Below are 27,133 nucleotides of genomic sequence, written 5' to 3'. Positions count from 1 at the left end.
TTCTTTTTAACGCCACTCCTAATCAATGAGGGTGATGGGATTAAAAGATTTAGAGAAAAAGAGAAGATCCTTCCAGACATGAGAATGAATCAATTTTACATATTGACGGTACAGTATAGCGCCGGCTCAAGCTGAGAGAAATATTTGGAAAGTGGCTCGAAAGAAAATGAAAGAAGAGTCTGTCATTGATCAAACTAATGAACCCCTGGCAAGTGGAAGGCGCCAAACCCATCAAATTGTGTCTGATTGCACTGAAGTAAGATTGTAGCAGACTAGCGAGGGCACACCAACAGTCATAGCAGTGGTGGAGTACGGGTTTTGTGTGATCTTTGATTTGATTGATTGATTTGATTGATATCTTTATTTCGAACATATCCAAAACAAAAAAAGAGATAAAAAAAACCAAAAAACAAATAACACTTTAAAATTCCATTATAAGTCCATACAACAAACATACAAACAATAAACCAACAAACTGAGAAAAAATAAATATATACCGTATTTCCCGGACTATAAGTCGCTCCGGACTATAAGTCGCACCAGCCATAAAATGCCCCAAAAAGTGAAAAAAAACATATATAAGTCGCTCCGGAGTATAAGTCGCATTTTGGGGGGCAATTTATTTGACAAAATCCCACACCAAAAACAGTCATGAACGAGCAACAACAGGCTAAACAATAGCAAAAACAGGCTAAACGATAGGTATGCTAACGTGACAAGCACAAACAAAGAGCTGAGAACGGGCCAAATAATAATAAATAATAATAATAAATATAAGAGGAGCAAAAATAGAGCAAGTGTACATACAGCAGACAGTGGACTTGGATATGGTGCTTTAAAGTGTTAATTGCTTTATTTGATGTTTTCTCTATTTTTTATGTTTTGAATATGTTCAAGATAAAGATATAAAAGCATGTGAAGTGATCAACTATACTAAAAATAACATGGGAAGTGGTCAACTATACTTGTAAGTAAGTGATGTCTTAATGCTCAAGTAAAAATTTGTGAAAGAAAACATATATAAGTCGCTCCTGAGTATAAGTCGCCCCCCCACCCAAACTATGAAAAAAAGCGCGACTTATAGTCCGGAAATTACGGTACATGAATAAACACCTCAATAAAGAATGCTCGAAAAGGAGTAGGAGGAAGCATAGCTTTTTAGATTCCTACCCCTTTCTCACTTTATCCATTAAAGTAATGATGCAACATATAAATCTACAACAGAACACAAGCAGATATACTTTCAAACTTATTTTTGTGTTTCATTTCTGCTTTTGTGTAGCCATTTTGCATTTGTAGTCCTTGTACCCGTTAATCAACATATTTTTGTACCTTTTTTTAAACTGGTGGATATTTGGACTTTGCTTGAGTTCCTCACTTAAACTGTTCCATAGTTTGACCCCTGGTTGTAGTTATACAGAAACTTTTTAAGGTTGTTCTTGTGTTTAAGATTTTAAAGTTGTGATTCCCCCTTAACTTATAACCTCCGTCCCGATACCTAAATAAGTTTTGGATATCTTCTGGTAGTTGTTGTGCTTTTGCCCTATACATGATGATTGCTGTTTGATAAGATGTCAGTGAATTTCAATAGTTTTGATTGTATGAAAAGTGGATTTGTATGCTCCAAGTAGTTGACTTTATGAATAGTTCTTATTGCTCTTTTCTGCAGAATGATAAGTGGCTGTAGTGAAGATTTATAAGTATTCCCCCAGACCTCAGCACAGTAATGCAAATAGGGCAAGACAAGAGAACAATAAAGTGTACGAAGTGAATGATAATCCAGTAATTCTTTGGCTTTGTATATGACTACCATGCTTCTTGAAATTTTAGATTGTACGTGTTTGATGTGCGGCTTCCAACTCAGCCTGTCATCTATTATAACCCCAAGAAATTTGTTTTCCTGCACTCTTTTAATTTCAGTCCCATCTATTTCTATTCGTATCTTTATGTTCGCTTTGCCTTTGCCAAACAGCATAAACTTGGTCTTACTTACATTTAATGATAATTTGTTCCAGTCAAGGCGGCTCGGTGGCGCACTGGGTAGCACGTCCGTCTCACAGTTAGGAGGGTGCGGGTTCGATTCCACCTCCGGCCCTCCCTGTGTGGAGTTTGCATGTTATCCCCGGGCCCGCGTGGGTTTTCTCCGGGCACTCCGGTTTCCTCCCACATTCCAAAAACATGCTTGGTAGGCCGATTGACTCCAAATTGTCCCTAGGTGTGAGTGTGAGTGCGATTAGTTGTCTGTCTCTGTGTGCCCTGCGAATGGCTGGCAACCAGTTCAGGGTGTCCCCTGCCTACTGCCCGATGACGGCTGGGATAGGCTCCAGCACGCCCGCGACCCCCGTTGGGACTAAGCGGTTCAGAAAATGGATGGATGGATGGATTGTTCCAGTCAAACCACATTTTAATTTTTTTCATTTCCTCATTCAACACTGATTCCACTTGGTGAATGTTATTACCTGAACAAAATACATTTGTGTCATCTGCAAAATTGATGAGTTTTACTTCTTTAGAGACTTTGCACATGTCATTTATATACAAAATAAACAATTTAGGGCCTAAGACTGACCAGTCTTAGGCCCATATTCCCATAGACCATAGACCACCATATTCCCTCTGCTACTTTTCCGTGCTTTTTCACATTTGCCATTCTCATCCCTGTCATCAACTGTCATCAATGTTTACTGTATATACCTCAAATTTATAAATGCTGCTTTCCAAAGATGTTAGGTAGTCCCCCACATCATAAGTTCTGTTGTGAATATTTCAAAATGCTTCACCCCAGAGTAGGATTGCCATTTCTTTTGCTTTGTGGATAAATATGTAATAACCACAGGCTCACCCCAATGACAGCAAATCTAGTAAATAAACAGCCAGCTCAAATATTCATGCACTTATATTAGATTATGCGTACGTTTGAAGGAATAGAAAACAGGATTTAGTTGTAACCAACATTGTCTTCACACTGCTTTGAGTTAGAACTACCAAAGCAAAGCCAGCGTAAATAAAACCTCCACTTGCTTACACTAATGCTATTTTCACACTTTTTCAATCAATTTGCTTCATACATTACTTAGAGGAAGTACTCTATTCTTACTATATATGTTTACATGATCAAATTGCTTTGTGGTTTTTAACCTGCGTTTGTTATAACAGTCCCCCGTTCACACAAACTGCAAATGCGACTAACAAAATACTTGCTATTGGCTATTATTATTATTGCATCCACACTACCGGCTTACTCTCCGTGCCATCGGTTATGATCTAGGGCTGGGTGATAGTTTAATTAGTATTACTAATCATGATAAATTTCAAATTGTTTAACGGTGATCGGCTTTGAGGATGCAGAGGAAATGTGCATGACAGCAGCCAATCAGTCGACTCATATTGCTCAGCTTTTGTTTTCAAGTTGATGTAAACAAATAAATAATCAATGACTGAACAAGCAGCAAAATCTACCGTTTGGGCAGCTAAATACAGACATCCGTGACTTGGCATTATCCGAAGTTGTGGCTATTTTGACAATACTTATACAATAATTACTTGTGGTTGTGTGGCAGTATTTCCAAAGTGAATTGGACCAAATTAAACCAATGTGCAAGGTATATCGGTGGTCGATGCCTGTACAACAAAAATGTGTCATCATTTAAAAAAGTACTAACACTCAAGTGGGGTGGGAAGTGTGAAAATACAAGGTGCGCCGCAGCCTGCCACTGCTGCATTACCAGTTTTACTGCTACTAGCTAGCGGTACACCCAGCAGACCAAAGCAGAACTCAAATGAGTAATTTTTAATCATGTACATTTGCAAGGAGCAGTGTTAACAGCAGTGTAGGATCATACAACTGTTAATGAAAGTTATTAAAACTTCAACCTAAAATATATAAACTGAGAGGACATTCAGTTTCTACAATGGCGACGAGGATATTGCGCAACTGACGTAAACGGATCCTCGCAACAGAGTTTCTTCCGCACACAACTGTTTGCCTGCTGAATCACAGGATAGCCACAGTGCTGGTAACGGACTCGTGAGTAAACGGCCATGTGAAGGAAATGAATTAATGCAGGAACATCTCCAGAACGAAGGTATTTTACGGACTGAACTCTCATCTTAAGAAAAAACAAAAACTCCACTAGCTAGCAACACTCAGCACTATAGTCGAGAGAGACGTGCCATTGCCTATTGAAGACGAAGGAAGTAGCAACGACTAGGCACACATGGAAAAAAAACAACACACTGTCAAACTAAAACCATTGTAACAATGGCAGGTGTGGCTGGATTACCCTCATTCCCCCTCTTTGATGTAAATGCAGAGCCATCTTCCCTTTCCCTAAAATGGACAAAGTAGATGAGGAGATTTGAGACATTTCTCACGGCAGCTGCCATAACTGATAGAACAAGAAAAAGGGCTATGCTTCTGTACTACGCTGGAGAACAAGTGCAGGATATCTTTGAGACTTTTCCTGAAAAAGGACAACCAGGTGATTTTGATAAGGCAGTACAGCTACTCACCGAATATTTCAGTCCTAGTCATAATCTAGAATATGAAATCTACATATTTAGACAATTAAAACAAAACCCAGGTGAAACTGTTGATGCATTTCACACCAGACTGATCTCTCTCAAAATTGTGAATTCACTAATGTGGACAAGGAAATAAAGTCTCAGATAATACTCAGCTGCACATCATCACGTCTCAGGAGAAGGGCACTGAGAGGGCCAGACCTAACTCTAAAAGGACTTTTGGATATGGCCAGAGCTTTTGAGACATCAGAACTTCAGGCGTCTGGCATGGAAAACAATCAAGATACTGGACATATTGCAGCCATGCCCAATTCAAGAAACAGAAAATGGACCACCTCTGGACACCATATGGCAAACGTGGACCAGAGAAATCAGCCAAAGATAAAATGTAGGAATTGTGGAGGTACATTTCCTCATCAGGGTGGTCAGGCAGAATGTCCAGCGAAAGGCGTACAGTGTCGAACATGTGGAAAATTCAACCACTACGCCTGCTGCTGTCTCTCCGACCCTGGCATAAAGGTAAAACAACATCAACATGGACAGAAAATAAAACCAACACAGAGCACACAAAAGATGTCATGGCCTAACAGGCGCAGACAAATTAAAACTATTGTTACTAACGATGCTGACGCCACTTCCATCAGTCATCTAGCTGCTGATGACTAGAGCACGGATGACGAATATGTCTTTGTCACAAAAGATGCGGAGGGAAGAGAACCACCAGTGAGGTCAGTCATGATAGCTGGTGAATGCATTGATGTTCTTGTTGATTCGGCAGCCTCAGCTAATCTCCTGGATGGAAGAGCCTACAGCCCGTTGAAAACAAAACTCAAACTAGAGCAGTCAAGCAAAAATAATATATCCTTATGGTACAAAAAAATCCCCTTTCCCTTCATGGTAAAGTCACCACAACAGTCTCTGCTAATGGGAGAACAGCTCAGGCAGCATACTACATTATTGATGGAAACCACGGCTCACTGCTGGGCCATGACACTGCAACTAAACTAGGACTCATACATGTGGTGCTCTCCAATCAAACCGTACCACAGGACCTGTCTAAAGCAGAACAGCTGCTCCTGCAATATCCAAGTCTCACCTCAGGCATAGGCAAACTGAAACATTTCCAAGTCAAATTGCACATAGACCAGAGTGTGCAACCAGTTGTTCAGCCCCACTGTCGTATTCCTTTTCACATGAGGAAGAAAGTAGAGGTGGAATTAAAAAGCTTGGACCAAGGCATAATTGAAAAAGTAGAAGGTCCAACACCGTGGGTGTCACCCATTGTGGCATCACCGAAACCAAAAAACCCAGAGAAAATACGCCTCTGCATAGACATGCGCCTGCCTAATAAAGCTGTCCAAAGGGAGAGACACATATCACTGACGGTGGATGACATCATGCATGATCTCAACGGTGCCACCATGTTCTCGAAGCTGGACCTCAATGCAGGATATCAACTTGAAATAGCACCTGAATCCAGATACATCACTACATTCTCTACACATATTGGACTGAGACGGTACACACGCCTCATTTTTGGAATCTCTTCAGCAGCAGAGGTTTTCCAACACACAATCCAAAATGTGCTCCACGGAATACAGGAAGTCAGAAATTTCAGTGATGACATCATCATTTTTGGAACCACCCCCGCAGAGCATGACCGCTCCCTGGAAGAAGTCTTCAAAAGACTCCATGAAAACAATCTCACAATCAAAAGAGACAAATGTGAGTTCCACAAAACGTCTCTGGAATTCTATGGCTACATCTTCTCAAAAAACGGAATCTCACCTGACCTGAAGAAAATACAAGATATCACACACATGCCACTCCCACAGAATCCGAGTGAGATCCGCAGCCTACTCGGGATGGCTAACTACAGCGCTCGTTTCATCCCGTACTTCTCCTCAATTAGCCAACCGCTGCGCGAGCTCACAAAGAAGGACACAGAGTGGTCATGGAAAACGGAACATACAGAGGCCCTTAATCAACTAAAAGACAGACTGATCAGCAATCCGGTCAATCCGCTACTTTCACCCTGAGAGAAAAACAAAGGTCATTGTGGACGCAAGTCCAGTTGGTCTCGGTGCAATCTCGGCACAGACTGACAAGGTGGAAAACAAGACATACATCGTAGCCTAGGCAAGTAGAGCTCTGACCCCAGTGGAACAGCGACATTCCCAGACCAAACGAGAGGCGCTGGGTATTATTTGGAGTTGTGAGCATTTTCATTTGTACCTATATGGAGCTAAATTCATTATGATCATGTACCACAAACGGCTGGAGTTCATCTTCAGCAACCCAAAGTCCAAGCCTCTCGCACGAATAGAAAGGTGGCCCCTCAGACTGCAACCTTACAAGTTCAAAGTTGTTCACAAACCTGAAAAATCAAACCCGGCAGACTACATGTCCCGCCATCCACAAACACTTCACACACCCAGTATCACAGATGACGTGGACACTGAAATGCATGTCTCCTTCATTGCAACACATGCAGTACCCAAAGCAATGACACTCGAAGAAGTGAAAAGAGAGACTCTAGGTGATCCATTGTTACAACATCTTGTCAAAATTATTCACTCAGGTAACTGGGACAGCCTACATGACAACGCCACACAATTTGAGCAGTCAACCCTGAGAACATTTTAAAACATTAGGGAATATCTTAAGGCTGAAAGACTGCGCTGAGGAGCTGATGGGTGTCTTCACAGACATCTTTAACATTTCCCTGCAGCAGGCCATCGTCCCATCATGTTTCAAGGCTGCCACCATCATACCTGTGCCGAAAAAACCTGCTCCATCCTGCTTCAATGACTACCGCCCCGTGGCACTGACACCCATCATCATAAAGTGCTTTGAGCGGCTTGTCATGGAGCACATCAGATCCATTCTCCCCCCCCCCCCACCATAGACCCCTTCCAGTTTGCGTACCGAGCCAAACAGTCCTCTGAGGATGCCATCTGCTCTGCCCTCCACTCAGCCCTCACCCACCTGGAGAAAAGAGACTCGTATGTGAGATTGCTGTTTGTGAACTTCAGTTCTGCATTCAACACCATTGTACCACAGCGACTCATCTGCAAACTCGACAAGCTGGGCCTCAGTACCTACCTCTACAACTGGCTACTGGACTTCCTCTATCAGAGGCCTCAGGTAGTACGTGTTGGCGACAATATCTCCGGCAGTATCACGCTGAGCACGGGGGCCCCCCAAGGCTGTGTGCTCAGTCCGCTGCTCTTCACCCTGCTGACTGCACTGCAACCTACAGCAGCAACCGCGTGCTGAAATATGCCGACGACACGACTTTGGTGGGTCCTCTCACCGAGGGCGACGAGACTCAATACAGGTCGGAGGTCGACCTTCTGGCCACGTGGTGCAGGGACAACAACCTCCTGCTGAACGTCAACAAGACCAAGGAGATTGTTGTTGACTTCCAGAAGGGTCACACCCAACACCTGCCACTGACCATCGACGGTGCTGTGGTGGAGAGAGTGAGCAGCACCAGATTCCTGGGGGTGCACATCAGTGAGGACCTCTCCTGGACCACCAACACTGCATCACTGGCGAAGAAAGCTCAGCGCCGCCTGTACTTCCTGCGAAACTCAGGCGAGCAAGTGCTCCTCCGGCCATCATGACCACATTCTACCGTGGCACCATTGAGAGCGTCCTCACCAGTTGCATCGCTGTCTGGGGTGGTAACTGCACTGAACAGAACTTGAAGGCCCTGCAGCGCATAGTGAATACGGCTGGTAAGATTATTGGTGCTTTGCTCCCCTCCCTGAAGGACATTTACACCTCCCATCTCGCCCACAAGGCAACCTCGATTGCGAGTGATGTGAGTCACCCGGCTCACTCTTTGTTTGACCTTCTGCCCTCTGGGAAGAGGTACAGGAGCCTGCGCTCCCGCACCACCAGACTCGCCAACAGCTTCTTTCTCCAGGCTGTTAGGAGCCTGAACTCGCTACCCCCTTCTGCGTAGCGTCCGGCACTGTTGCTCTATTTTCTGGAATGTCTGCTGTACGCTCACTTGCTCCTTTTTGCTCCTCTTATTTATTCATTTATTTGTTGTGTTATTTATTTATTATTTATTCAGCACACTGTTGTTTACTTGTTTACTTGATTGTCTATTGTGGGCCATGTCTAGTCACCGTGGGATAGGGGGGAACGAAATTTCGGTTTCTTTGTGTGTCTTTGGCATGTGGAGAAATTGACAATAAAGCTGACTTTGACTTTGATTCTCAACCAAGGACTTTTTAGACTTTGCAAAATACCTCGGGTTCCACCATAGAAAGATCACCCCCTACTGGCCACAGGCCAACACTGCAGTTGAAAGATTCAACAGGACTCTGACCAAAGCAATACACACAGCTACGCTGGAAGGCAAGCCGTGGAAACAGGAGCTATACAAGTTCCTCAGGAACTACAGTACAACACCTCATCACACCACCAACCAGCCTCCGGTCGCCCTATAAATATAAAACTACCATCCATCTCCCATCCTCCCAGTGATGAAGATCTCCGTTGGACAGATGGATTGAAGAAAGACAAAATGAAAAATTATGCAGACAAAAGAAGGAACGGATCACACTCTGAACTCAGGGAGGGTGATGTTGTCCTAATACAACAGAGGAAAACAGGAAAACTTGTGACACCATTCAACCCTAACCCCTACAAAGTCATCACAGTGAAATGAACCATGGTCACTGCACAGAGACATGAACACAAACTCACAAGACACAGATCACACTTCAATGTCCTGAAACACAAATCGGAAGTCCCATTCACAACAGGAGACGGTGATAACAGTGATGACGACAGTGTTAATGGATAAGCAAGTGATCCTGAACATGTTAATCCTGAAGCCAGGAGGAGACGCCCTGTGAGGGTAAACAGACGACCTCCTCAAAAACTTATCACTGAAATATAGCAAAGGTTCTGTAGAGTGATGAGACATTGATGAATTCCCACCACAGAATCTCACCACCGTTATGTTTGTTATTGACACAAGAGTAATGTGTGTTCAGTACTGCTCAGAGATGTTAATCCCAGTTATTTGTTAAAATGTTGTATATCTTATTTTGAATTAATAATACAGTACAGAATCACAATTTTATATTACTGTATTTTGGAAGCCACTTTATTTCTATTAATGCACATTCTGTCAGGGTAAGTAAAGCTAAAACTAAGGAAGGACATTTCATTTAAAAGAAAAGGAGAGATGTACTGTTGTGATAATTAGATGCTACTCCTTTAAAAGACTGAGGAAGTCAGATCGTGTTGAACAGAGGGCGTTAGAGTTGTTGCTGTACAGGCTAAGTGAGGAGTCAATATTATACTATCTGTAACTGTTCATGAAAGTTATTAGTTTCAACCAAAGATATATATACTGAGAGGACGTTCAGTTTCTACAATACATTTATTTAAAAATTGCTTCCATTTTAAGGCGTCATTATTCCTGAGGAGAGTTTTTATATGTTGAATGAGTGCTGAAACACTCGAAACTGTAAACTAGCACACTGTGTTATACAGTCAAACCTCGGTTTTCGACTACAATCCGTTCCAGAAGGCGGTTCGAGAAGTGAATCGGTCGAATTCCGAATCTATTTTTCCCACTACAAATAATGGAAACAAATTTTAATCCGTTTAAAAAAGATTTTAAAAAACCCCCGCCTTTTTTAAGCATTTTTTTCATTTGCGCATTTTTGTCCATTCACGCAACTGCAGCGGAACCGTAGCGCGCCGCCGACCACGCAACTGCATCGCGCTGGTTACATTATTGTGACAGAGCCGTCGCTAAAATTTAGAAAATATTTTTAGAGTTCTGATGTACTTTCCAAAATTTAAGTGGACCTCAGTGCGCAGGGAGCTTAATTTGGTCCTATCACGCAACCGGAGCGCCGGGCGCCCACTGTCGCATTGCTTTTAAGAGCGTCTTTGTGTTTTAGGATGGCTTTACTGCTCCCACTTGCTTTCTTTGGAGGAATGATTAGGGGTTAATACAATTCTCAAAGTAACGAAAATACAATAACGAACGGAGTCAGTCGGCATCCGGGCCGCGCGGTCGGGTTTTCTCGGGTCCTTTCGGCTCATCTCGCGAGATTCGACCTCCGACTTTTGTTCGACAACCGAAGCAAAAAAATCTAGAATATTTCGTTCGAATTCCGATTTGTTTGAGAACAGGGACGTTCAAAAACCGAGGTTTGACTGTATTTTCCTACATTTTTTACAGTTGAGTATTCCTATTTTCATTTTATTTTTGACTAATTTAATCCCAGCCATTATTGGAGCAACTCCCCCCTAATCATTTTGATTTTGACTGCTGTTGCCCACAGAATATTGTGTTCTATGACTATAAACATGGAGCCTAGCAAAAGAAAGATTACACTCTGTTCTTTCAGGTTCTTTTTCCGTTCTTCAACAATAGACATTTGGAATTAGCTAACTTTTATTAAAAATAAAATTTGGGAGGGGAATAAAGGAAATTAGCTTTTTATAAAAGCATCATTTCAAACAATAAATCCAACTTTGACAATACCTTTTATGACAGCTCAATCATTTAAATATTGTTTTCTTAACCCTAACATAAACAACACTAAAGAAATATCTTTATTTGCACACAAAACTATTTAACTGAAATTCATACACATTTTTTTGTGGTAAAAAATAAAATTACTCTCTTGTTTCACACCACATTTTAGTTTCACTGTGCTTGCCTTTGCTCAGGCTGACACTTCATTTTCTTTGTGGCCGTTTTAGTGGTGGCAACTTGCCGGTTCTGAAGAGCTGCAGGAAGTCTGGTCAGAGTGCAGCTGAGCATTCACGTGCTATGTATTAATGCAGTGTTAAGTAATTAAATGTCAATCATAACGATGTTTTTCATGTGTTTCCTAAGTGCCCCTTTTAAAGTCTTACTAAGTAAATAAAGCAGATTAAATTAAATAAAATGAAAATATTAATCTATAAAAATACTCAACATTAAAATCAAGGTAGAAAAACAAAATTACATGGGAACTAGTTTAAATTCTATAATCTATGTCAAGGCAAGTTTACTTATTTAGCCCTAAATCACAGGCTGGTTCATTTGCTGATATGCAGGACCCAAAATACATAAATTGCCAAAAAGGAATAAAAATTGTAAATAAATGTAAACATTATTACAGGTGTGGCAGTATTGAACACATGCTTTCCAAACACGACTTTATTCCAAGACTGCCAACAAGATTCTGAACAGCACGAAACACCACATGTAAAACTCGAAACTGAAGCAAAGTCGTAAAAGCTCGTCTCTGAGTGGCTGTTGTCCGCAGGTGACCAAGTTCTTCTTCTTTATCAAGTAAAATGGTGATTAACATCCGCAGCATTACATTAGCGCCGTTTACTGGATTACCGTATTGGCCCGAATATAAGACGATGTTTTTTGCACTGAAATAAGAGACATTATACCCATTCACTTGTGCGCAGCGGTAAGTTAAAGGGTGCTGGTATCGACTATGTTGCTGTGATCGTGTGCGTCTTTGACACAAAGTGAGTAGATACATTTCATTGTTACTACTGTCCACTGTTGTGCCGTTTGTCCGATCGCGGTTTTCTCTGTGTGCGCGCCGTTTGATTGACAGCTCCAGCGCGCTCCTTTAAGTTTGCCTTGCATCGTACGAGTAGCCGTTACGCAGTGGCACGGCGACTAACGGTCGCCAGCAAATGTATTTTGTTGTCTTGATGACTTATGTTTAGTGTGTTGCCGAGAGTATTTCATTTATGGTTATTTAGTATAGCGGAACCGTTACGCGCAGTTAATTGTGTATGTGTGACGTCAGAAGTTGAGCATTGACTTACGTGCTGTATTTCTGTCTGTTGCAGAACCACACACACACCACACACACACACACACACGCGCGCGCCCACGCACACACACACACACACACACACACACACACACACACACACACACACACACACACACACCATCATCATCGGTGGTCACTCGGGTCGAGTATGTCTTATTCTCGGGGTCGTCTACTTGTGGGTCCGCAGGTGGGCGTAGAGGCCGATCCAGGATCCACATATTTTTGTGCAGTGTTGTGGTCGTGCTGGAGCCTGTTTTTGTCTTTCCTTACGGATTGTCGTTTGGTTTCTGCGACACGGTCGAGTTCCTTTTCGTGATGTGCTGCACCTTCTTGCACCGCTGCCGTCCAGCAGTTCCTGTTCAAGGCGATGCGCTCCCAGTCCTGAGATGTTATTTGGAATTTCTTGAGATTGGTCTTGAGGTTGTCCTTGAAACGTTTCTTTTGCCCACCTGGGGCTCGCGGACCTCTCTCTAGCTGGGAGTATAACATCTGTTTGGGGAGGTGGTGTCACGGATCGGATGGAGCAGGGCGATCAAATGCTGCTTGGATCAGGGTTTATTGAAGAAAACAAAAACAAACTCGACAAACTGACATGATTTAACAAAATAACTAGAGGACTAACCAACAGGGACGTGACACAAGGACGTGAAGACATTAAACGACAACAATGATCCGACAGGGCGAGAGGGGCAGACAGGACTTATATACACGACAGGTAACAAGAGGCAGGTGAGAATAATCAAACACATGGGCAAACGTTTCTTTTGCCCGCCCGGGGCTCGCGGACCTCTCTCCATCTGGGAGTATAACATCTGTTTGGGGAGGCAGGTGTCAGCCATGCGGATGAGATGTCCTGTCCATTGAAGTTGGTGCTGCATTATTAAAGTGGTGATGCTCAGTATCCTGGCTTCCTCCAGAACGCTGATGTTTGTGCGTCTGTCCTCCCATTTGATCTTGAGTATTTTCCTCAAGGTTCTCTGGTGGTGTTGTTCACGAGCTCTTAGGTGCCTGCTGTAGGTTGTCCATGATTCTGCCCCATAAAGTAAGGTGGGGAGAACCACAGCTTTGTAAACCAGGAGCTTGGTGTCAACCCGGAGGTCTCTGTCTTCAAACAATCTTTTCTGGAGTCTGGCATACGCTCCACTGGCACAGCTCAGGCGATGGTTGACCTCAGAGTCAATGTCCGCTTTGGAGGAGAGAAGGCTGCCGAGGTAGGGGAAGTGGTCAACATATTCAAGTGCAGTGTTGTCCACATTTATGATGGGCGGAGTAGATGGCTGGTTGGGTGGGGGTTGATGTAGCACGTGGGTCTTCTTGATGTTCACGGTCAGACCCAGGGCTCTGTATGCCTTAGCGAAGGAGTTCAGGATGCTCTAGAGGTGTTGTGCAGAGTGTGCTGCAATGGCATTATCGTCTGCATACTGGAGCTCCACGATCGTGGTGGTTCTGATCTTGGTTTTGGCTTTAAACCTGTTAAGGTTGAAGAGCCTGCCATCAGTTCTGTGCCAAATTGGGATTCCGTGTGGTAGTTCTTTGTTGATGAGGTGGAGTATGGCGGCAATGAAGACAGAGAACAGGGTTGGTGCAATGATGCATCCTTGTTTGACCCCTGTCTCTACAGTGAAAGGCTCAGTCAAGGAGCTGTTGTTGAGCACTGTGGCTGTCATTCCGTCATGTAATAATCGCAGTATTCTGACGTATTTATCCGGGCAACCATACCTCAGAAGGATGCTCCATCGGGCCTGGCGATCCACCGTGTCAAAGGCCTTTGTCAGGTCTATGAAAGCCATGAACAAAGGCTGTTTATGCTCACGGCATTTCTCCTGGAGTTGGCGTGCTGTAAAAATCATGTCTGCAGTGCCTCTAGATGGGCGAAAACCGCACTGCGATTCTGGGAGAACTTCCTCAGACAGTGGCAGTAGGCGATTGGCAAGAACACGAGCAAGTACTTTGCCAACTGTTGAAAGGAGCGAGATGCCCCTATAGTTTCCGCAATCCGCTTTGTTCCCTTTCTTGAAAATGGTCACTATCAGAGCGTCCCTGTGCTCGGAGGGAAGTACTTCTTTTTCCCAGACCTTCAGAAAGAGAGAATGGAGGTGGCGCTGCAGCTCTGGTCCACCTTCCTTTAGGACCTCAGCTGGGATCCCATCTGGCCCAGAGGCCTTGTTGTTCTTCAGGCTCCTGATAGACCTCTGCTAAAGTGGGAGGTTCACCCATGTCTTCCCTGATGGGACTCTAAGGGATGTGACTGAGGAAATCTGACTGAGTTGTGCTGTCACGGTTCCTGAAAGTGCTCTCTCCACCGGTTGTTTATGGACTCATTGTCCTTCAACAGCTCCTGACCGTCTTTAGAGCGTAGGGGCTTTTGGCCGCGATGGCTTGGGCCGTAGACAGCCTGAGTAGCGCTGAAAAAGCCTCTGGTGTCACCAGAGTCTGCCAAACTCTGGATTTCCAGTGCCCTTTCTGTCCACCAGGAGTTTTTAATCTGTTTCACCCGGCTCTAGACATCAGCCTTGGCTCTGGAGTGAGCCTGTCTCTTTGCTTTGCAGATGATGTCATTTTGCCAGACACGAAAGGTTTCCCTTTTCTTGGAGATGAGCTGTTCTATCTCTGTGTCGTTCTCATCAAACCAGTCCTGATGTTTTCTGGACTTGTACCCGAGAGTGCCACTGCAGGTATCGAGGATGGAAGACTTGAGCAGGCTCCAGTGTTCTTCAATGTCCTCAGGGTATACCTGATTGAGGCTTTCTCCAAGAGAGACCTGAAACAGCTGCAGGGCGGCACTTTTGTTCAGGGTCTCTGGTAGCAGAAAAGTGGCACATGCCCTGTGTGCTGATGAAACACACACACACACACACATGCGCACACACACACACACACACGCACACACACGCACACACACACACACACACACACACACACACACACACACACGCACACACACACACACAAACACACACACACCACTCACGCTTCATACAATAGTCACACACACAAGAATCACCTTCACACACCCAAAGACTCACCCATGTACACTACACACACCTGCTCTCAAATCCTTACGACCAAACATGTGCCTATACCCTTTTGCCAGTTTTCCTGTATGCCCCTATGAGCCATTGTGCCTGTTACTTTTTTGACAATAATTCAGTAAATCAATGAAAACTAAACCACGCCTTCTCTCCTGTGTTCTGACCGACACCCGGGGGCGAAAAGAGCATAACCATCTGAGTCAACTCCCAATACAGTCCTCAGGCGCCCCAACAATAGCGGTAGCAGTTTGCATTATTTTATTGCAATGATTTTCCTTATTCAGATATGTTTCAAGACTACAGTTGCAGTTAAACTCACTTTGATGGTTATTGCAGTTATTGCAATTTTGTTGTTTTATCACAGTAGATTGGTTTATTTACATTTCAAAAAAACAGATGCCATTCGTTTACAAATGTGATTGCACTTTAGTTTACATATTTAAATGTTCAGATATTAAGATGTGATAGACAGTTTTTGCAAGATTTGAATGAGGCAAAATAACGTGCTTTTTCTCTCGAATATATTGTTATAATCATTTGTTTCAGATGTAATCATTTTCTGTATAAAAATTAAATTTGGTGTTCAAAAAGTCTTTTTTCAAACTTGAGTCATGAAAAAGAGGGGGTCGTCTTATAATCAGTGTCGTCTTATATTCGGCCCAATACGGTATATGTGTATTGCAACCAGACACATGCTTAATGGAGAAATACGTGCACACACCCCATCATAGTGATTGACCTGAAATGTATCACGATGACGATTACATGATAGCCCTGGCATGTCACAGGGACAATCACAAATAGATAAACATCCACAATTATTAACAATTGTCTATAATTCACCTGATGTGCATATTTTGGGAACGTGAAAGAAAACATGCAATCTAAAAAGAGAGACTAGTCTCTCTAGTCTCTAGATTCAAATTCAAAGCTTTTTTTGTCTATGAGTAGGACGCACTACCCAGTTGTAATACCCAGCTGCCAGTAGTATACAGTACATAAAATATACATACTGTCCACAGATTTGCTGGTCGCCGTAAATGTACATGATGGCAAAGTATTTCCAAGTTTTCACTTGATTAACACACACTCAAACGTAGATGCATGTTCCACAGTAGTTTTTTTTTTTTATATTGCACAAACTTAAGCAATGTGATGACTCTTAAGTGATAGAATTCGCTAAGGCACATAACATTTCCAGAGATAGAGTACTTGTTGACTGTGTTGACCAAAATTGGAACAGATCCACAACTAAAAAGTAGCTGAGGCAAAGGATGACCCACTGACTTAGAGGAATGTGGTCTTCTATACAAACTACATCATCTGAGTTAGAGGAGGGGGGGGGGGGGGGGGGGGGGGGCTGGGGTTACAAGATGGGGCACCAAAAGCTATCTTGGCAGGAGGAAATGGAAATGAGAACAAGGGTAAGAGAGGCAGGGACAGAGTGGTAAGGGAAGGTGTGTTTGAGGTCAGTGCACTAGTGCGTCAATAAGCAGAAAACAATGTGGAACACAGATTAGAGCCTCTGAAAGGGATGCAGCTGCCTACACAAAAAGACTGCATGTAGGACCACACTGGAAAGTAAGAGAGGAGGTCAGATGAAGAGGATCTCAAGTGTATCAAAGAGGGTAAGGGGAAAATAGAGGTATAGAGACAGTAAAGAAAGATGAGTCTATTCATGTCAAAGTTAATGTTACATACACAGTCAAAGTCAAAAGTCAAAGTCAGCTTTATTGTCAATTTCTCCACATGCCAAAGACACACAAAGAAACCGAAATTACGTTCCCCCCTATCCCACGGTGACAAGACATGGCCCACAATAGACAAACAAGTAAACAACAACGTGCTGAATAAATAATGAATAAATAACACAACAATAAATAAATAAGAGGAGCAAGCAAGTGAGCGTACAGCAGACAGTCCAGAAAATAGCGCAACAGTGCCGCACGCTACGCAGAAGGGGGAAGAGAGTTCAGGGTCCTAACAGCCTGGAGAAAGAAGCTGTTGGCGAGTCTGGTGGTGCGGGAGCGCAGGCTCCTGTACCTCTTCCCAGAGGGCAGAAGGTCAAACAAAGAGTGAGCCGGGTGACTCACATCACTCGCAATCGAGGTTGCCTTGCGGGCGAGATGGGAGGTGTAAATGTCCTCCAGGGAGGGGAGCGAAGCACCAATAATCTTACCAGCCGTATTCACTAGGGCCTTCAAGTTCTTACCACCCCAGACAGCGATGCAACTGGTGAGGACGCTCTCAATGGTGCCACGGTAGAATGTAGACAGGACTGCCTGAGGAGCACATGTACGCCTGAGCTTACAGGCGGCGCTGAGCTTTCTTTGCCAGTGACGCGGTGTTTGCGGACCAGGAGAGGTCCTCACTGATGTGCACCCCCAGGAACTTGGTGCAGCTCACCCTCTCCACCACAGCACCGTCGATGATCAGCGGCAGGTGTTTTGTGTGACCCTTCCGGAAGTCAACAACGATTTCCTTGGTCTTGTTTACGTTCAGCAGGAGGTTGTTGTCCCTGCACCACGTGGTCAGAAGGTCAACTTCCGACCTGTACCGAGTCTCGTCGCCCTTCGTGATGAGACCCACCAGAGTCGTGTCGTCAGCAAACTTCACTATGCGGTTGTCGCTGTAGGTCGCAGTGCAGTCATGCGTCAGCAGGGTGAAAAGCAATGGACTGAGCACGCAGCCCTGGGGGGCCCCCGTGCTCAGCGTGATGCTGGCGGAGATTTTGTCGCCAACACGCACCACCTGAGGCCTCTGACAGAGGAAGTCCAGTAGCCAGTTGCATAGGGAGGTACTGAGGCCCAGCTCGTCGAGTTTGGTGTTGAAGATATATATATATATATATATGAAATGGAAATATATATATATTGAGATAGATAGATAGATAGATAGATAGATAGATAGATAGATAGATAGATAGATAGATAGATAGATAGATAGATAGATAGACTTACATCTATATACACTTACACACACACACACACACACACACACACACACACACACACACACACACACACACATACACACATACTAATCCATTTTGTCTTTATTTTGTTTTAAATAAATAATGATGAATTTGGCTGCAATTTTAAAGTCAGACATACACCTATAAATATATATTTTTTTCTGAATGTTTACAGAGCAACCAACCAATCACCACAGCTCTACTCTGCCTCCAGTGGCAACCCCATATCGTCAGCAGCTCTCAGTAACAGCTCTCAACCAGTCACTGGGCTCTGCACATCATCCTGGTCAGTTGCTGAATTCCACACGGCAACTAACTGCTAGCCCGGCTCCTGTGGCTGGCATATCACCTGCCGAGCTGCAGACCACACCCCCAGAGAGCGTCCCGCTGCAAGACAGCTGGGTGCTGGGTAGCAATGTGCCTCTGGAGACAAGGTAAATTATATCTTATTTAAAGACAGATGCAGCTAAACCTTTGTCATGTTGACAAATTTTTACATTGCGATATGAGTAATTTTGTATAATCTTGAACTAAATGGCAGTTTTCTGTTATCTGTACACTGTTTATTTTTTTAAATTATTTTGAACTGCTTATCCTCAATAAGGTCACACTAGAGCGTTGCTCTAAAACACATTTTATACAGAGAACACCATATGATATCAGAATCAGCTTTATTGTCCAAGTTTGTGCATGCCAAACAGGGAATTTGACTCTGTACAACATTTAAGTGACTGACAACATTCAGGCAACCAACAACATTTAAGTGGCAAGAGTAGGATGTTATTGCACAGTGATGTCTCTGAGTCTCTATGAGTGGCGTGAGTTTATCAGAGCGGCAGCCTGGGGTAAGAAGCTGTGTCTGTGTCTGCTGGTTTTGGCGTACAGCGCTCTGTAACGCCATCCGGATGGGATTAGTTTGAACAGACTGTGACCTGGGTGACAAGGGTCTGCAGAGATGTTACTTGCACGTTTCCTGGTCCTGGACAGGTACAAGTCTTGGATAGATAGATATATCCATCCATCCATCCATCCATCCATCCATCCATCCATCCATCCATCCATCCATCCATCCATCCATCCATCCATCCATCCATCCATCCATCCATCCATCCATCCATCTTCTGTACCGCTTATCACCACGGGGGTCGCGGGCGTACTGGAGCCTATCCCAGCAGTCATCGGGCAGTAGGCGGGGGACACCCTGAACTGGTTGCCAGCCAATCGCAAGGCACACAGAGACAAACAACCATCCGCACTTGCAAGCACACCTACAGGGAATTTGGAGTGCTCAATCAGCCTTCCATGCATGTTTTTGGGATTTGGGAGGAAACCGGAGTTCCCGGAGGAAACCCATGCGGGCACGGAGAACATGCAAACTCCACACAGGGAAGGCTGGAGGTGGAATCGAACCCGCACCCTCCTAAGGCGGACGTGCTAACCAGTGTGTGTGTCACGGATCGCATGGAAATGGAGCAGGACGACCAAGTGCAGCTTGGACCAGGGTTTATTGAAGAACGCAAACTAACTGACTCGGCAACTGACATGACTTAACAAAACCTAACAACGAGACTGACCAAAAAAGACGTGAAACAAAAAGACAGGGTGACATTACCAATGACAGGCACAGGAACCAAAAAGACATCATGACATGAACACACAACAATGATCCGACGGGACGTGAGGGGCAGACAGGACTTATATACACGACAGGTAACAGGAGGCAGGTGAGAATAATCAAACTAATCATTGGCACACAGGAGGGGAGGAGCCAGCACAAAGACAGAAACCATGACAACAGACACGTAGTGGAACGGCTGGGGACGAGACATAACAGGCAGGTGTCAGCGATGCGGATGAGATGTCCTGTCCATCGGAGTTGGTGCTGGTGGGAATAATCAAACTCATCATGGGGAGCCAAGCTCGGCGGCCACTTGGGAACATAAACTACACTTGACGGCACACACTGGGAACCTACACCACAATCGGTGGCACACACTGGGAACCTACACCACAATCAGCGGCACACACTGGGGTCCTAAACTGCAATCGGCAGTAACTTGGGAAACAGAACTGCATTCTGCGGTGTTCAGGGGCCCAGGGCCACACACTGGGGACCTGAACCGCAATCTGCAGCAACTAGGGGAACATAACCGCACTTGGGCGGGTACCTGGGGAACCTGAACCACACTCGGGCGGGTTCTTGGGGAACCTGAACCGCACTCGGGCGGGTACTTGGGGAACCTGAACCGCACTCGGGCGGGTACTTGGGGAACCTGAACCACACTCGGGCGGCAACCCGAACATGCACCGCACTTGGGCGGCAACCCGAACATGAACCGCACTCGGGCGGCAACCCTAACATGAACCACACTCGGGCGGCAACCATAACATGAACCGCACTCGAGCGGCAACCCTAACATGAACCGCACTCGGGCGGCAACCCTAACATGAACCGCCCTCGGGCGGCAACTCTAACATGAACTGCAATCTGCGGCAACTCTAACATGAACCGCAATCTGCAGCAACTCTGGAAGTCTGTACCGCAATCGGCGGCAACTTAGGAAGTTCATACCGCAATCAGCGGCATTCGGAAGACGGGGCTGTGCGCAGTGGCAAAAACCATCACGCGCCTCAGCAGTGGGAGTGGAGCCAGGGATGATCGCGGGTCCGGTGCAGCTGGTTTGGATGTCTGCTGACGTCCGCGGGTCCTGCGACACTGGCCCCGATGGCGGCCGTGAATCTGATGACGCCGGGAGGCACTCCAATGGCGGCCGCGGGTCTGGCGTCGCAGCAGCAGAGTCCGATCGCGGCCGCAAAGCCGCTGGCGCCTGAAGCACTCCGATGGTGGCTGTGGGTCCGGCGTCGCCGGAACAAAGTCCGATGGTGGCTACGGGCCCGGCGTTGCGGCAGCAGAGTCCTCACGCTGTCGTGAAGCCCATGGCGCTGGAACATGCACGGATCGGCGGTCGTGGATTGGGCATCGCAGCAGGATCTGATGGAGGAGGGGGGTCCAAGTGCTGGCCGTTGTAGTGGTCGGATCATTCTGTCAGGAATCGGATGGAAATGGAGCAGGACGACCAAGTGCAGCTTGGACCAGGGTTTATTGAAGAACGCAAACTAACAGACTCGGCAACTGACATGACTTAACAAAACCTAACAACGAGACTGACCAAAAAAGATGTGAAACAAAAAGACAGGGTGACATTACCAATGACAGGCACAGGAACAAAAAAGACATCATGACATGAACACACAACCATGATCCGACGGGGAGTGAGGGGCAGACAGGACTTATATACACGGCAGGTAACAAGAGGCAGGTGGTAATAATCAAACTCATCATGGGCACACAGGAAGGGAGGGGCGAGCACACAGACAGAAACCAAGACAACCGACACTTAGTGGAACAGCTGGGGCTAAGGCGTGACAGTGTGTTTGTGTATATATACGTATATATATATATATATATATATATATATATACACACACACACACACACACACACACACACACACACACACACACACACACACACACAGTGGACCCTCGGTTTTCGACCACAATCCGTTCCCATTACAAAAATTCACTTGCGCATTTTGTCCGATCGCGTAACTGCAGCGCACCGCCGAACGTGCAACCGTACCGCGTCGCCGACCGCGCAACTGCACCGCGTTGGTTGCATTATTGTGACAGAGCCGTCGCTGAAATTTAGAAAATATTTTTAAAGTCCTGATGCACTTTCCAAAATTTAAGTGGACCTCAGTCCGCAGGGAGCTTAATTTTGTCCGATCGCGCAACTGCAGCGCACTGGCAAACACGCAACCGTAGCGCGCTGCCGACTACGCAACTGCACCGCGCTGGTGCAGTTCTAAAATTTAGAAAATATTTTTAAAGTCCTGATGTACGTCCATCCATCCATCCATCCATCCATCCATCTTTTTCCGCTTATCCGGGGTCGGGTCGCGGGGGCAGCAGCTTTAGGAGGGACTCCCAGACTTCCCTCTCCCCAGCCACTTCATCCAGCTCATCCCGGGGGATCCCAAGGCGTTCCCAGGCCAGCTGAGAGACATAGTCTCTCCAGCGCGTCCTGGGTCATCCCTGGGGTCTCTTAACGGTGGGACATGCCCGGAACACCTCCCCAGAGATGCGTCCAGGAGGCATCCTGATGAGATGCCCGAGCCACCTCATCTGGCTCCTCTCAACGTGGAGGAGTAGCGACTCTACTCCGAGTCTCTCCCGGATGACCGAGCTTCTCACCCTATCTCTAAGGGGGAGCTCGGACATCCTGCGGAGAAAACTCATTTCGGCCGCTTGTATCCGGGATCTCGTTCTTTCGGGCACGACCCATAGCTCGTGACCATAGGTGAGGGTAGGAGCGTAAATCGACCAGTAAATTGAGAGCTTTGCGTTTTGGCTCAGCTCTCTCTTTACTACGACGGACCGGTACAGAGTCCACATTACTGTCGACGCTACATTGATCCGCCTGTCGATCTCGCACTCCATCCTCCCCTCACTCATGAACAAGACCCCAAGATACTTGAACTCCTCCACTTGGGGCAGGATCTCATCCCCGATCCGGAGAGGGTATTCCACCATTTTCCGACCGCGGACCATGGACTCGGATTTGGAGGTGCTGACCCTCATCCCGACCGCTTCACACTCGGCTGCGAACCGCTCCAGTGAGAGCTGGAGATCACGGCCTGAAGAAGCCAACAGCACCGCGTCGTCTGCAAAAAGCAGAGACGCGATGCTGAGGTCCCCAAACCGGACCCCCTCAACGCCTCGGCTGCGCCTAGCAATTCGGTCTATAAAAAATATGAACAGAATCGGTGACAAAGGGCAGCCTTGGCGGAGTCCAACCCTCACTGGGAACGAATCCGACTTATTGCCGGAAATGCGGACCAAACTCTGGCATCGGTGATAGAGGGACCGAACCGCCCTTATCAGTTGGCTCGGCACCCCGTACTCCCGAAGCACCCTCCACAGAACCTCCCGAGGTTGATTTGGTCCGATCGCCCAACCGCAGCGTGCTGGGCGCTCACTGTCGCATTGCTTTACGAGGGTCTTTGTGTTTTAGGATGGCTTTACTGCTCCCACTTGCTTCCTTTGGAGGCATGATTAGAGTTAATGCAATCCTCAGAGTAACAAAAAAGTAATAGCGAACAGAGTCAGTTGGCTTGCGGGTCCTCTCGGCTCATCTTGCCAGGTCCGACAACCGAATTTCGTCCGACATCCGAAGCAAAATTGTATTGTTCGAATACAGATTTGTTCGAGAAACAGGACGTTTGAAAACCGAGGCTCCACAGATATATATATATATATATATATATATATATATATATATAGACACACACACGCGCACACACACACACACACACACACACACACACACACACACACACACACACATTGTTCCCCGTTTATTACCGATAATTTTGTCCAAAATAGGTGAATATCCGCGATGTAAAGTCAATATTTTTACGATTTCAAACATTTTATTGTATTTTCAAAGACTTTAAAACATTTAAAGTTAAACTGACTTTTAGAAACATTCTTTTGGGCTTCACTATAACGCACAAACTTACAAAAAATTACCGTCATCATCGGCGGTCACTCGGGACGAGTATGACTGTCTTCTTCTCAGGGTCGTCTACTTGTGGGTCCGCAGGTGGGCGTAGAGGCCGATCCGGGATCCACATATTTTTGTGCAGTGTGGGCAGGGGAAAGTGGTGGTGGGTTGTGGTCGTGCTGGAGCCTGTTTTTGTCTTTCCTTACGGAGTTGTCGTTTGGTTTCTGCGACACGGCGGAGTTTCTTTTTGTGATGTGCTGCACCTTCTTGCACCGCTGCCCTCCAGCAGTTCCTGTTCAAGGCGACGCGCTCCCAGTCCTGAGATGATATTTGGAATTTCTTGAGATTGGTCTTGAGGTTGTCCTTAAAACGTTTCTTTTGCCCGCCCGTGGCTCGCGGACCTCTCTCCAGCTGGGAGTATAACATCTGTTTGGGGAGGCGGGTGTCAGCCATGCGGATGAGATGTCCTGTCCATTGGAGTTGGTGCTGCATTATTAAAGTGGTGATGCTCAGTATCCTGGCTTCCTCCAGAACGCTGATGTTTGTGCGTCTGTCCTCCCATTTGATCCTGAGTATTTTCCTCAAGGTTCTCTGGTTGTGTTGTTCAAGAGCTCTTAGGTGCCTGCTGTAGGTTGTCCCTGATTCTGCCCCATAAAGTAAGGTGGGGAGAACCACAGCTTTGTAAACCAGGAGCTTGGTGTCAGCCCAGAGGTCTCTGTCTTCAAAGACTCTTTTCCGGAGTCTGGCATACGCTCCACTGGCACAGCTCAGGCGATGGTTGACCTCAGAGTCAATGTCCGCTTTGGAGGAGAGAAGGCAGCCGAGGTAGGGGAAGTGGTGAACATATTCAAGTGCAGTGTTGTCCACATTTATGATGGGCGGAGTAGATGGTTGGTTGGGTGGGGGTTGATGTAGCACGTGGGTCTTCTTGATGTTCACGGTCAGACCCAGGGCTCTGTATGCCTTAGCGAAGGAGTTCAGGATGCTCTAGAGGTGTTGTACAGAGTGTGCTGCAATGGCATTATCGTCTGCATACTGGAGCTCCAAGATCGTGGTGGTTCTGATCTTGGTTTTGGCTTTGAACCTGTTAAGGTTGAAGAGCCTGCCATCAGTTCTGACGTATTTATCCGGGCAACCATACCTCAGAAGGATGCTCCATCGGGCCTGGCGATCCACCGTGTCAAAGGCCTTTGTCAGGTCTATGAAAGCCATGAACAAAGGCTGTTTATGCTCACGGCATTTCTCCTGGAGTTGCGTGCTGTAAAAATCATGTCTGCAGTGCCTCTAGATGGGCAAAAACCGCACTGCGATTCTGGGAGAACTTCCTCAGACAGTGGCAGTAGGCGATTGGCAAGAACACGAGCAAGTACTTTGCCAACTGTTGAAAGGAGCGAGATGCCCCTATAGTTTCCGCAATCCGCTTTGTTCCCTTTCTTGAAAATGGTCACTATCAGAGCGTCCCTGTGCTCCGAGGGGAGTACTTCTTTTTCCCAGACCTTCAGAAAGAGAGAATGGAGGTGGCGCTGCAGCTCTGGTCCACCTTCCTTTAGGACCTCAGCTGGGATCCCATCTGGCCCAGAGGCCTTGTTGTTCTTCAGGCTCCTGATAGACCTCTGCTAAAGTGGGAGGTTCACCCATGTCTTCCCCGATGGGACTCTAAGGGATGTGACTGAGGAAATCTGACTGAGTTGTGCTGTCACGGTTGAGGAGTTCCTGAAAGTGCTCTCTCCACCGGTTGTTTATGGACTCATTGTCCTTCAACAGCTCCTGCCCGTCTTTAGAGCGTAGGGGCTTTTGGCCGCGATGGCTTGGGCCGTAGACAGCCTGAGTAGCGCTGAACAAGCCTCTGGCGTCACCAGAGTCTGCCAAACTCTGGATTTCCAGTGCCCTTTCTGTCCACCAGGAGTTTTTAATGTCCCACCCGGCTCTGGGCGTCAGCCTTGGCTCTGGAGTGAGCCTGTCTCTTTGCTGTGCAGGTGATGTCATTTTGCCAGACACGAAAGGTTTCCCTTTTCTTGGAGATGAGCTGTTCTATCTCCGTGTCGTTCTCATCAAACTAGTCCTGATGCTTTCCGGCCTTGTACCCGAGAGTGGCACTGCAGGTGTCGAGGATGGAAGACTAGAGCAGGCTCCAGTGTTCTTCAATGTCCTCAGGGTATTCTTGATATAGGCTTTCTCCAAGAGAGGCCTGAAACAGCTGCAGGGCGGCAGTTTTATTCAGGGTCTCAAGGTTTAGTCTTTGCCGGCTCAGCTTCTTTTGCAGTCTCCTCTTCCTCTTAAGTCTGATGGACATCGTGGATCATAGCAGGCGGTGATCTGTCCAGCAGGCCTCTGAATCCATCATGGCTTTTGTGATGCTCACGTCGCGCTGATCCCTGGCTCTGACTATGACATAGTCAATAAGATGCCATTGTTTAGAGCGCGGGTGTCTCCATGAGCCCTTGAGTTGGTTCTTCTGGCGAAAGATGGTATTGGTGATGACAAGGTCGTATTGAGCACATTTGCTAAGAAGCAAAACCCCGTAGGAGTTGATGTTTCCAATGCCTTCCTTTCCAATGGTGCCCTTCTAGAGGTGGTGGTCACGGCCCACGCTGGCATTGAAATCTTCCAATATAATAATCTTGTCCTCCTTGGGGATTTTTGACAATACCTCATCCAGACAGGCATAGAAGGCCTCTTTTTTGTCCTCATCGGAAATCAGGGTAGGTGCATAAGCACTAAGAACTGCTGCCGTCTGGTTGTTGGCCAGCACCAGACGGAGGGTCATCAGGCGCTCACTGATTCCCACAGGGAGTTCAGAGAGCTGACTGATCAGTTGGTTCTTGATGACAAAACCAACCCCATGGATCCTAGGCTCATCTGTGGCCTTTCCTTTCCAGAAGAAAGTGTATCCACCCTTTTCCTCCTTCAGATGACCTTCCTCTGCCCGTCGGCTTTCTGAAAGAGCAGCTATGTCAATCCGGCATCTTCTCAGTTCCCTGGCAATGATGGCGGTTCTCCTCTCCGGCCTATCACTGGTTACACTGTCCATTAGTGTGCGCACATTCCATGCTCCAAAATTCATGTTTCTGTGTTTTCGACCGCATATTGGTGATCCCTCTGAACGCGGTAATCCAGCTGGGAGGTTTGAGGCAGGCTATGTTTAGGGCACCTTTTCTAGCCCCTTCCCCCACAGGGGTGAGCAGAGTGGATCCTA

The 27,133-nt window shown here is 46.2% G+C and overlaps 1 protein-coding gene across 13 annotated transcripts in view; it reads left to right on the top strand.

Moving 5' to 3' along the window:
* The window catches only part of LOC125969391 (teneurin-3), a 519,170-nt gene that overhangs the window by 238,398 nt on the left and 253,639 nt on the right, over nucleotides 1–27,133 (top strand). For all 13 annotated transcript variants that reach the window (XR_007481537.2, XM_049721351.2, XM_068650689.1 and 10 more), the window contains one exon: nucleotides 18,544–18,802. Coding sequence is in view for 10 of the 13 variants with exons in the window: in XM_049721351.2 (XP_049577308.1) it covers nucleotides 18,544–18,802 (259 nt within the window). In the remaining 3 variants the exon portion in view is untranslated. The remainder of the gene's footprint in view (nucleotides 1–18,543; nucleotides 18,803–27,133) is intronic.

This window comes from Syngnathus scovelli, chromosome 5, assembly GCF_024217435.2.
Source record: "Syngnathus scovelli strain Florida chromosome 5, RoL_Ssco_1.2, whole genome shotgun sequence".
Taxonomy (NCBI): Eukaryota; Metazoa; Chordata; class Actinopteri; order Syngnathiformes; family Syngnathidae; genus Syngnathus; species Syngnathus scovelli.
Note: the sequence above shows the minus strand (reverse complement) of the source record. Positions and strands in the feature narration are given on the sequence as shown.